This window comes from Salvelinus fontinalis, chromosome 14 (genome assembly GCF_029448725.1).
Source record: "Salvelinus fontinalis isolate EN_2023a chromosome 14, ASM2944872v1, whole genome shotgun sequence".
Classification (NCBI taxonomy): Eukaryota; Metazoa; Chordata; class Actinopteri; order Salmoniformes; family Salmonidae; genus Salvelinus; species Salvelinus fontinalis.
The window spans coordinates 44,238,749-44,251,022 of record NC_074678.1 but is presented as its reverse complement, the minus strand read 5'-3'; the positions used below and the strand labels follow the sequence as shown (position 1 = coordinate 44,251,022).

Here is a 12,274-nt window from a genome sequence, read left to right as displayed (position 1 = left end):
CATTTAATCCATAAACACCCTTGTGTAGTGAGGAATTCCTCCGCCTGTTGACTAAGAATCCTAAGACAACGTTCAACTTCCTTATCCACTAAACCAGTATATTTCAAACAGGAAGGACCCGAGAAGCCTGTGAAATCCTATGCAAGTAGTTTCTCTGATTACTCAATCATTTACTTTTGTCAATGTTCTACTAATCTACGTACACTGTTGTGGGATGGGCAAAATAAATGTAATCAGTAAGAAGGGACAGCAAATTATGTTTCAAGGGTCCTCATGTTTAACTGTGACTATCTTCTCAAACAATGCAATGCTGCTTTATTTTTGTGTGTTTTACTTCTATTTTTAGGAAATCAAGTGGCTTTATATTTTTTTAAACAGTAGATATTAAATAATAGGTGACGGAACTAAATATGCATTAAGAAAGTTATCCTGTGAATGGGTGTTTGATGGATATGAATTGTTTTGTGGAAAAATGTATCCCACTTTAATGCCTCTTGGCTGTAGGCTGCCATTCAACTCCCTCGGCTCTAAGGGTGGTTAGCTTCAGCAGACCATTTCATTATTGAGCAAACATACTTGTTCAAACAAACAGTGACTCGCCAGCTCCAGGCATTGAATATGCACTGAATAAAAGATGCAGACCTCCCTGGCTATTCACCAACATCCTGCTTTCAAGGATGTATTAATGTGGGCATGTCTAGTTCACTATCACGTCTATACCTCTAGGGAAACATGGCGGGAGCAATGAGTGTCACTATATTTCTATCTTTTGTTTTGGTAGCCGTCACTCTAGGTAAGTCAATATTTAAACTTTTCTTCGTAAAACCTATTCCCTTTGAGAATATTTTACCTAAACCGTATGGAGAGCTCCATTGTGCCTGCAAAATTATGCAAAACAGCGAGGTTATGGTCACACCATAAAACAACCATGACCAGGAAATATGTGTTTCACACAATACAGGACATTGTGGTTTCAAGTCAAGTGATATTGATTTATTTCTGTATATTGCACATACAAGCAGCTACAAAGTATTATATAAAATATCTGGATTTAATCAATGGATTTTCTTACGCCATAGAACATTAGGTCCCTAATGAAGAAAGTTGCAGCAAAAACTAAAGGGCCAGTGGTGTGTGTCCAAGCAAATAGGAGTTTGGGATGAGTTGAATCGATGGTTGTCTGTTAAAGTCCTGCTCCAGAACTTTGGCAATCACTAAGTATTTTTTTGCTTACTTAATAAGTGTTAAAGTATTTACTAAAATAAACTGAAGTAAAAAACAATACAAAAATTGAAAAATAAATAATTAAAGAGGAACAATAAAATAAGAGTAGCGAGGCTATATACAGGGGGTACCGGTACAGAGTCAAGGTTGCAGGGGCACAGGCTAGTCAAGGTAATTGAGGAAATATGTACACGTAAGAAGAGGTAAAGTGACTATGCATAGACAATATACAGAGAGTAGCAGCAGCGTAAAAATGGTGGTGGGGGGTGGGGGGGTCTCCTGAGGGGGAATAGGCATTGTTGTACCCTCTCCACGACTGTCTTGGTGTGTTTCGACCATGATAGTTCGTTAGTGATGTGGACACCAAGGAACTTGAAGCACTCAACCTGCTCCACTACTGCCCCGTCGATGAGAATGGGTGTGTGCTCGGTCCTCCTTTTCCTGTAGTCCACAATCATCTCCTTTGTCTTGATCATGTTGAGAGAGAGGTTGTTATCCTGGCACCACAGGTCTCTGATCTCCTCCCTAAAATCTGTCTCATCGTTGTCAGTGATCAGGCCTACCACTGTTGTGTCATCGGCAAACTTAATGATGGTGTTGGAGTTGTGCTTGGCCATGCAGTCATGGGTGAACAAGGAAGTACATGCGTGGACTGAGCATGCACCCCTGAGGGGCCCCGTGTTGAGGATCAGCGTGGCAGATGTGTTGTTACCTTCCCTTACCACCTGGGGGGCGGCCCGTCAGGAAGTCCAGGATCTAGTTGCAGAGGGAGGTGTTTAGTCTCAGGATCCTTAGCTTAGTGACGAGCTTTGAGGGCACTATGGTGTTGAACGCTGAGCTGTAGTCAATAAATAACATTCTGACATAGGTGTTCCTTTGGTCCAGGTGGGAAAGGGCAGTGTGGAGGGCAATAGAGATTGCATTATCTGTCGATCTGTTGGGGCGGTATGCAAATTGGAGTGAGTCTAGGGTTTCTGGGATAATGGTGGTGATGTGATCCATGACCAGCCTACAGACGTGAGTGCTATGGGTCAATAGTAATTTAGGCAGGTTACCTTGGTGTTCTTGGGCACAGGTACTATGGTGGTCTGCTTGAAACATGGTGGTATTACAGACTCGGTCAGGGACAGGTTGAAAATGTCAGTGAAGACACTTGCAAGTTGGTCAGCGCATGCTCGGAGTACACGTCCTGGTAATATGTCTGGCCCTGCAGCCTTGTGAATGTCGACCTGTTTAAAGGTCTTACTCACATTGGCTACGGAAAGTGCGATCACACAGTCGTCTGGAACAGCTGATGCTCTCATGCATGCTTCAGTGTTGCTTGCCTTGAAGTGAGCATAGAAGCAATTTCGCTTGTCTGGTAGGCTTGTGTCACTGGGCAGCTCGCGGCTGTGCTTCTCTTTGTAGTCTGTAATAGTTTGCAAGCCATGCCACATCCGACGAGCGTCGGAGTCGATGTAGTACAATTCGATCTTAGTCTTGTATTGACGCTTTGCCTGTTTGATGGTTCGTCGGAGGACATAGCGAAATTTCTTATAAGCGTCCGGGTTAGAGTCCCGCTCCTTGAAAGCGGCAGCTCTACCCTTTAGCTCCGTGCGGATGTTGCCTGTAATCCATGGCTTCTGGTTGGGGTAAGTACATAAGGTCACTGTGGGGACGATGTCACCGATGCACTTATTGAAGAAGCCAGTGACTGATGTGGTGTACTCCTCAATGCCATAGTAATTTAGTTTTCGCTTGTAAGCAGGAATCAGGAGAATAGAGTTATGGTCAGATTTGCCAAATGGAGGGCGAGGGAGAGCTTTGTCGCTTCTCTGTGAGTGGAATAAAGGTGGTCTAGAGTTTTTTCCCCCTCTGGTTGCACATGTAACATGCTGGTAGAAATGAGGTAAAACAGATTTAAGTTTCCCTGCATCAAAGTCCCCGGGCCACTAGGAGTGCCGCCTTTGGATGAGCATTTTCTTGTTTGCTTATACAGCTTGTTGAGTGCGGTCTTATTGCCAGCATCAGTTTGTGGTGGTAAATAGACAGCTACGAAAAATATTGCTGAAAAATTCCTTTGTAAATAGTGTGGTCTACAGCTTATCATGAGATACTCTACCTCAGTCGAGCAAAACCTTGAGAGCTCCTTAATACTAGATTTCATGGAACACCTGTTATTTACAAATAGACACAGACCGCCACCCTTTGTCTTACTGGAGGCAGCTGTTCTATCTTGCCGATGCACCGTATACCTAGCCAGCTGTATTTATACATGTTGTCGTTCAGCCATGACTCAGTGAAACATAAGATATTACAGTATTTAATGTCCCGTTGGTAGGATAGTCTTGATCGGACCTCATCCATTTTATTATCCAATGATTGCACTTGGCTAATAGGACTGATGGTAGAGTCGGATTACTCACTCGCTGTCGGATCCTTACAAGGCACCCCCGACCTACGTCCTCGATATCTCCGTCTCTTATTCAATGCAAATGACGGGGATATTACTTTCATTATATGCAAATGTGAAGTGTTGTTCTTCATTAGAAAATCAGAAGGGAGCTAGACTTTTCCACATTACATTTCTTTTTGACGCCCCAGATCGACCCAATTGTGCTACTCAAATGCTAATCTCAGCACCAAGTGCAGAACCAAATGTTGCTTGTGCGCTGGACAGTAACAGTCTATCGCGAGAGACTACCCGAATGCACACCAGGTTGTCTCAATGTGTTTAACAAAAATAAAAATCTCAAAACATTGAACTCCGATACAGATTTGTTATCAGGGATGACCCAGTTACAGAGCATAACTAAATATGATAAATATATGTATGCATGCCTAGTTTGTAAATGTGAAAAGATCCAATAATAACACTCCTTTAATGCAGTGTCCACTGGAGCCCCAACCTTGTCTTCATCGAAGGCTATCTACCCCGAGACTACCCCAACATTGTCTGTCACCACCACAGTGGTCCCTGCCTCAAGTAGAACAAGTAGAACAAGTCCCATAGTCAGTGAAACACCCGATTCAGCTCCTACTGGTAACACTGGAGTCCCATTGGAATCATCACCGACAACTGAGCCTTCCCAATCCTCTCAGACACTGACTCCATCACAAGCATCCAATGGCAGCACCACCTCTACAGGTTTTACAGCTGACACTTCTACAAATCAGACCCTAAGTGGAACAACTTCTCATGACTCCACGTCCTCAAACTTCTCGTCAACTTTGTCACCAAACTCCGATTTTACCACAGGGAACATGAGCTCAAGCACAGGTGTGTGTTTCAGATTCAAATAATGTATTATTGAATTCATCAAATGAATCCCTGTAGACAGTGAGTCTTAGCAGTAAAGCTGTTACCAATGGGCACCTAGTTTCTATTATAATTCAGTTTTCAAGAGAACAGCATTTTTCATGTTTTGTAAATGCCACAGAATTAATCAATTCAGTTGACGACTTTTAAGACAACTGATTCATGTATTTGCGTAACTATACCTTTTCACTGTTATTTATTCCTTAGCTTTACAAAGTGATGGGAGCCATGACTTATCAAGGAGTCCGGGTCTTGTAGCAGTCCTATGCATATTTTGCATCTGTCTGGGTCTTCTACTGGCTGTTGGGATTACAAAGTTCATTACTTCCAGAGGATCAAAGTTTGAGAGGCTCGAAGATGTGCCAATGGTGAGTAGATTTTTCTGTGAGGATAGCATACGACAGATATTGCATGCAAAAGAGCTTTCCGTTGAATGTACAGGACATTCAGATATGGAAGTGATATAGAAGAAATGCTGTGTAACGCACAGGAAACCAAACCAAAAGGGATTTTAACACATGAGAATTAGGAGAATTGATCAGATAAATTAAATTGACTATTAATTCTATGCAAAGATGGTTTCCTTTTCTATATGTTGTGCTCCAAGTCATTTTTCTCTCTCATACAATGTGTTCAAAAGGTAGAAATCTTTGAATCCAAATGAATTCTAACTCCTTTTTATTCCTATTTTCAGGGCAAGATGAATGAAGAGTCTCCGTTTGCCCGTTATCCAACAAAACAATTCTGAAAGATAACACATCATAAGACAAAGCCATTGACCCAGAACTGATAGATTGTAAATCAGTCTTTCGTTTGGGTTCAGATGGTGTCGTTTATAACATGTCATCCACCATCAAGTTTTTTTTCCTGTTTTTCTTTGTTTTGTCTGGCTGCTGGAAAGTGACATATGTTTGAAAGAAATCAGTATAGCCCAAGGGCTAAAAGCAACCCTGTGATGTAGTACGGAATATCTACTCTGAGGTTGGTCAGCAGCATACTAAAGTCAATCATTGGCCCAAGGTGAAGTACTATTCATTCACAGATGGATGGATGCATCAAGAACCATAATGTAGAAGATACACAGACAATGGCTGTGTTTACACAGACAGCCCAATTCTGATCTTTTGTCCAATTATTGCAAAAAGATCTGATTGGTCAAAAGCCCAATTATTGGCAAATGTACAGAATTGGGTTATCTGGAATTCTACGTCGGGCAGATGTGTGTCGTTTGATAAGGAAAGTTTCCTCTCACAACCTCTACAAGCTAGCATATTAAATAAAACAACATTTAAATATACTCAAACTAGGGGTCACGTCCAGATTAGAAAATTAGGTCCTGAGAGAAACTCAATTATTTGTATTTTTTTTAATTGGGCGTGGTACATAGAACCATTGTTATGTCAGTAACCTCCGGTAGCCACTAGATGCGTTTCCAATAAACAGAGCGGTTTCTGTTTTCTTCCTACAAATGTGGCTCTTTTGAACCGTTTAAGTTACAAAATATTATCACCCATCACTGAAAGATAAGACTCTTACCTATAGGTCTTCTCTTTCCCTCTACAATGGCCACAAGCAGAACTCATTAGAACATAGTTGACAAGACCATGCACTAAATCAGACTGGGGGGGAAAAGAGCATCAATGAGTGAAGAACATATATTGCCCGATGATCTTCTGAACTTCCCAATACCTTTTTAAAGCATTTCAGTCACTTCAAACCATACTTCCTTCAGATTTGAATATTGCCAAAAGTACTGTCCAACTGATTTGTAATAGACTGTCATAGCTCCAATTAAAAAAGTAAACATTGGCTGTTGATTACATCACTTAAAAAAAAATGTATTTACAAAATGGGGTTAGCAGCTTAAAAAGTTTGGGAACCCATACTCTACCTGTTGTAACCGCTGTTGGTTCTTTTGACCTTAGGAATGCGAGACAATATATCCACATGAACGTATAATCCAATAAATTTACCAAAGCACTGGTAGTGCGTTCCGATTTCTATCACCTGAAACATGCACCGAACTATGTAAACGCGTGCATGAGCTTGGCAAGTATCATGCATGTATTTGCATCTTGTGGTATGCTTCAAGTGATTATAGAATACGTAACGCTACACCAGCGCTTTGAAACGTTTATTTAATTATACTGTACTGTGGATGTCTCACAGTCCTACCTGCAAAAAGACCACCCGCATGGACAACCGGTAAAGTATTTTAAAATATAATTGTATTCACCAATCTAGTATGTAGAGGTCGTGAGAGTAAACGTTCCTAATTCAAACGCGCATTCAATACAATTCAACGTCCTGGCAAACGCCTCAAACACACCGACTGTGATCCTACGTTTTGGGGCACCAGAAGTAGTTCATTTTTAATGGAACGCTGCGTTTGCCTTGCAGCATTGCGTTGCAGAGGCAGTTGCAGTGCGTTCTGTGTGGCTCATACCTTGGTTTTATCGAACGTACTTGTAACTGTATGAGAAGACTGCTTGACAGAAATGGTAGTAGAAGGTGAATGTTGAACTGTTGTTGATCACATAGCCAGATGACACTGGGTACTAATTGGCGAAAGAACACTATCGGCGTGATCAAGGCGAAAGGGCTGCCGGGGGTGTGTGTAAACATGCTGATTCTGTTGCAAAACCTTTCGCAACAGAAACCGTTTACTCCAAACAAAACACGCGAACGATAGTTTCTATTGGAAAATTCTGGTATTCGTTTCCTTCCCTTTGCACTGTTTGCTTCCGTTTGGTTTTAAATGGTCAACGGTTTCTACAATGAATACGCCCCTGTGTGAATGCAGCCAATGTGTCCGGTATCGCTAGAAATAAAGCTGCTCCAAATTATCTGCTTCTTGAAAATACTCAGTGACCAATAGGCCTCGTGTTTGTATGGTTTGAATTAAATAAATCATTGAATTATGTTTTCTGTTCTCCAGATGTTATATATATATATTGCATAAAGACATGCTTTTTAATTCAGCTTGTAAATAACTTATTCTAATACCATTCATTATGATTAGGGGTAGGGTTATATAATTGTTATTCTAAGACACATTTTTTTTAAGTGACCCACAAACAGCTAGTCAATAGCACTATTTTTTGACTTGTTTGTTTACCTGTGTTTGTTTACCTAAATTGACAATAATAGGTCACTTTCTCAATAAACTCCAGGCTTGTTGACAAGACGGTGAAGTTGGAGCGAAAAAACTATTTAGCTGCTCACTGTTCAGCTACCAGTCTCCCATAACACTGCGTGTCCTGCTTGGTTGCAAACGAACATTGTTTACAGCCACAAACATTTCCTGGCATGTGACTGAACGCCATTCGCAACGAAAGCAGCACGGACAGAGTTTCAAGTCTAAAAAGGAATTTAAAAAATGTACGGTGATAAAGACAACGAACTTCAAGGAAGAAACAGAACTACATTTTCCTTCATAACCTGCAGTTGTGGTGTCATTCGTATCTGAAATACTAAAGTCGTCCAAAGGTAAGAAAGTGAAACTTTTCAAATAACGTTACATGTTGACGGCAGGAGACTATTAAAAAGGAACACTACATTTCGAAAACAGGCAGTGAAATGTGTGATTACGTTTGTCAAGGAATTAAATAAAGTATGTTTTGATTGTAATTGGTTATAGCCTACAATGCAGGGGGGATAACTTAATAATGGCTCTCTTAAACTCTTAATTCAAAATGTGTCTTCCACTAACTGGAAATCTTAAAGTTTAGCCTACGTGCCTTACTCAATTCTGGCAGGTGTGTCACTTGTGTCTTGTCTTTATCCAGTTGTTTATACAGGGTTGGGAAGGTTACTTTCTAAACGCAATCCATTTGTTACTAGTTACCTGTCCAAAATTGTAATCCGTTGTGGAAAATGTCCCCAAATGTCATACTTTAGTAAAAGTAAAAATACCTTAATAGAAAATGACTCAAGTAAAAGTGAAATTCACCCAGTAAAATACTACTTGAGTAAATGTCTAAAAGTATTTGGTTTTAAATATACTTAAGTATCAAAAGAAAATGTAATTGCTAAAAAATACTGCAGTATAAAAAGTAAAAGTATGATCATTTCATATTCCTTAAATTAAGCAAACCCGATGGCACAATTGTCTTGTTTTTATTTATTTATGGATGGCTTGGGGCACACTCCAACACTCAGACATAATTTACAAATAGGCATTTGTGTTTATTGAGTCAGGCAGATCAGAGGCATTAGGGATGACCAGGGATGTTACCTTGATAAGTGTGTGAATTTCACAATTTCTGTCCTGCTAAGCATTCAAATTGTAACAAGTACTTTTGGGTGGCAGAGAAAATGTTTGGAGTAAAAAGTACATTATTTTCTTTAGGGATGTAGTGGAGTAAAAGTGAAAGTTGTCAACAATATAAATAGTAAAGTACAGATACCCCAAAAACTACTTAAGTAGTACTTTAAAGTATGTTTACTTAAGTACTTTACGCCACTGGTAATCAGTGAAGTAAATGTTGGATTACCCAAACTCAGTAATGTAATCGGATTACTTTCAGTTACTTATGGATTAATTTATTCTTAAGGCATTAGAAGAAGACAAAGGATCCATCAAACACATTTGGTGTGTCATCATAGTGGTCCCTGACTTGTGGTCAGACTCGCTCAGGTGGAACATACTTATTAAACTTGTGCCTTTTTTCAGTGTCTAATTGAATATCATTGAGAGAACTGAAAGGTGCCATAATGTGTTTTTTAGCAAACATCCTTTCTGAATTTAAACATAACCATCTAGTTTGTCAAAAGTATCTGTAATCTGATTACAATATTTTTGCTGGTAATTTTCTTGTAATCAGAATACTCCCCAAACTTGTTTATCAATATTCTCTTGGTATTTTAATAAGGTTGTAATATCTATTGGTCCAATAATTGTATTTTTATTTCTAGGTGATCCTGTTCTATTATTTATGTAGCCGACATGGTGTAGGCCTAGCTATAAATGAATTAGGCATCAGTGTAACAGATCATATATTAATTGTAGCTAGTGAAATTAACACATTTCGAAACTAGTTGTTCAGGAAACTTCTGAAGAGTTTTTCTGAATGTCCTTTCGTATCTGTTCCTTCATTGTAACTTGGGCCACATTATTGTTCAGGCTATTCCAATTTACAGATTTTGCTAAGAAGTTCAGAGACTTTAGATTGTGCAAGCATGATTATTATATTTGGCAAAGAAGACTGTTTACATTGTGTGTACTGATACTGAACATTCAGACGTTTTTATGAACAGCGCTTAATGGCTGTTTGGAAGTCCTACATTACCATATGAATTTGGAATGAATTTCCCAGAAAATATTTATACAATCTTGCCCTCCTCTCTTTATCTTCCCCTCTTCCTGTTCAACTAATTTATCTCTCTGTCCCTCTCTCACACACTCTCTTGCACTCACTCACGCTATCAAACTTACTGCTGATTGAGTATAAATAGAAGGTCCTCAGCCCCTGCTGGAGTTTGCATGCAGTGCCAAGAAACGAAGCTAACAATTGTAAATCTGTATCCCATTCAGACGTTCATAGTAGCTCCTCTGCTCAGTCAGTCATGGGTAGGCAGTGTGGGACAGCATGGTCTGTGCTATGACAAAAATGTTGCCCTTCGCATCCTGTACAAACATTTCACATGGGGTCACATACATACGTAGTTAACAACAATTTACTGTTTCACAGACATAATCCCAGTGTCTGGTCCGTATACTGTCTGTATGTTATTGTAGTACCTTTTGAATGGGGGAACCTTTAACAGCTTAGATGGCAGCTTATTATTTGGATCTTTGAGCACTATGTTGATAAGCGCTTTGCAAATAAAGTAGATTATTTTTTACAGTAGTATCCTATACGCAGTACTTAATGATATGAGGGGCAGTAACTAGAATGCACAGTGTATGGTAGTCTTCTGATAAAGATGACTTTTTGTGTCCTGTAGATGGGGTACTACTGCTTTTCAACAGATTTTTCCAATTGTCATGGAACAAAATATGCAATCTGAGCTTGACTGACGCTTAGGAAATATTTACAAAACTGATGCCCAAATATGCAGTGTTTGTAGTTTGGCAGCCTGTGTGGCAAGTTGTATAATGAAGATAAACATTTATTTGGTTTCACCATCATTGGATACGTCAGATTCAGTTTGCATACACTACTTGGAAATTGATGTCAATCACAACAGCAGGCTTTAATTTGAAACAGAGATGTAATGTGGGAAAATAAGCCACAATATAAATGCATGGTATGACAAAACTGTATTTTACGTAACTTGGGTTACTTACGGTGGGATAGTACAGAGGGCACTGTTTAGGTCCAAGAGGCTTCTAAACAGCTTCTATCCCCAAGCCATAGGACTCCTGAACATCTAATCAAATGGCTACCCAGACCCCCCCTCTTTTACACTGCTGCTACTCTCTGTTGTTATCACTTTAATAACCCTACCTACATGTACATATTACCTCAATCACCTCAACAAACCGGTGCCCCCGCACATTGACTCTGTACTGGTACCCCCCCCCCCCATACGTAAAGTCTCGCTATTGTTATTTTACTGCTGCTCTTTAATTACTTGTTACTTTTATATCTTATTCATTTATTACTTTTTTAAACTGCATTGTTGGTTAGGTGCTCGTAAGTAAGTATTTCACTAAGGTCTTCACCTGTTGTATTCAGCGCATGTGACCAATAAGATTTGATTTGATCATGGTCATTTCAGTGCCAATCTTAGGGTGTTGTGCTTATCTTTTCTTATCGCTGTATCTTTCTCAGCCCAAACTTTGATACACATGTGTCTTTTCCTTAAGGCTAATTCTATTTGACTTTAAACCTTATTAATAATGTATTTGGCTTGGCTAAGTTAACAAACATTTGAATCTATCTGTAGGAGTCATACAGTATCCAAAGAGTGTGAATGCTTGTCCTGCTTATAATTCAAGACATTGGGCATGTTTTTCTGTTCTTATCACCTTCCAAAGGTTTTATAATTTACATGCTAAAGTTAGCCCGCTTAGGATTCAACAAGCATTACTGCTATGAAACCGCAGTGTGCCTCACTATGCAGAGAACTTCAAGAGGTCCTGTGTGTATTTTTATGACGGTTGTTAAAAGAGCACACAGTTAATAACAGAGAGAATTCAGTATTATGCACTTTATTTTATAGACAGATGGGCCTAGATGTTTTGGGATTTGTTTTGATGTTTGGGATTCACAGTATGACGTATTAACTCACATTCCAAGGAGCAATCAAATCAATGCGTATCATGAATCATAGGCAATATTATCATTCACTGCTATGGAAACACATTGAAAAACAAATCATGCATTTAAAGAGAATTTGCTCTGCACTTAACTATATTATGAGCCTCACTGAAGTGACACAGATGTATGTAATAACTGTCCGTTCTGGTTCATTAACCACTTTTTCTTGGAGAAAAAGGCCCCCAGTGAGAAATAGGCCCACTATTCACGAGTGTACTTATTCCCTAGAATCCATTGTGAAAGTTTGTTGAACAGAGTAGCTCATCCTGAGCTATGTTGAGGTTCTTGTGGAATAATGATATATTCTGTGCTGGTGAAATATGTATTTTCTTCAGCTGTATACGTAAGATCTGAAAAAATGAGGGTAGAAAAGTGATGACAAGGTAACTCAACCCAACTCTCTGTTTGCCTCCCTCAGCTGCGGTCTTGCCACACCGGGTGAAGGCGTCCCAGAGCTTCTGTGTCAATGTCTCGGCTGTTGGCT

General features: G+C 39.6%; 1 protein-coding gene across 1 annotated transcript; it reads left to right on the top strand.

Annotated features, from left to right (window-relative positions):
- The first annotated feature begins 396 nt into the window (after positions 1-396).
- Positions 397-7,445, top strand: LOC129810946 (mucin-2-like). Its single transcript, XM_055861967.1, has 4 exons — positions 397-793; positions 4,094-4,483; positions 4,730-4,890; positions 5,217-7,445. The coding sequence occupies exons 1-4, from the start codon at positions 733-735 to the stop codon at positions 5,268-5,270; spliced, it is 666 nt and encodes a 221-aa protein (XP_055717942.1). The 5' UTR covers positions 397-732; the 3' UTR covers positions 5,271-7,445.
- The last annotated feature ends 4,829 nt before the right edge of the window (positions 7,446-12,274 follow it).

Coding starts and splice junctions, on each gene's coding strand:
- LOC129810946 (XM_055861967.1), top strand. CDS start 733: ATGGCGGGAGCAATGAGTGTCACTATATTTCTATCTTTTGTTTTGGTA. Junction 794..4,093: donor TTTGGTAGCCGTCACTCTAG/GTAAGTCAATAT, acceptor CCTTTAATGCAG/TGTCCACTGGAGCCCCAACC. Junction 4,891..5,216: donor GGCTCGAAGATGTGCCAATG/GTGAGTAGATTT, acceptor TCCTATTTTCAG/GGCAAGATGAATGAAGAGTC.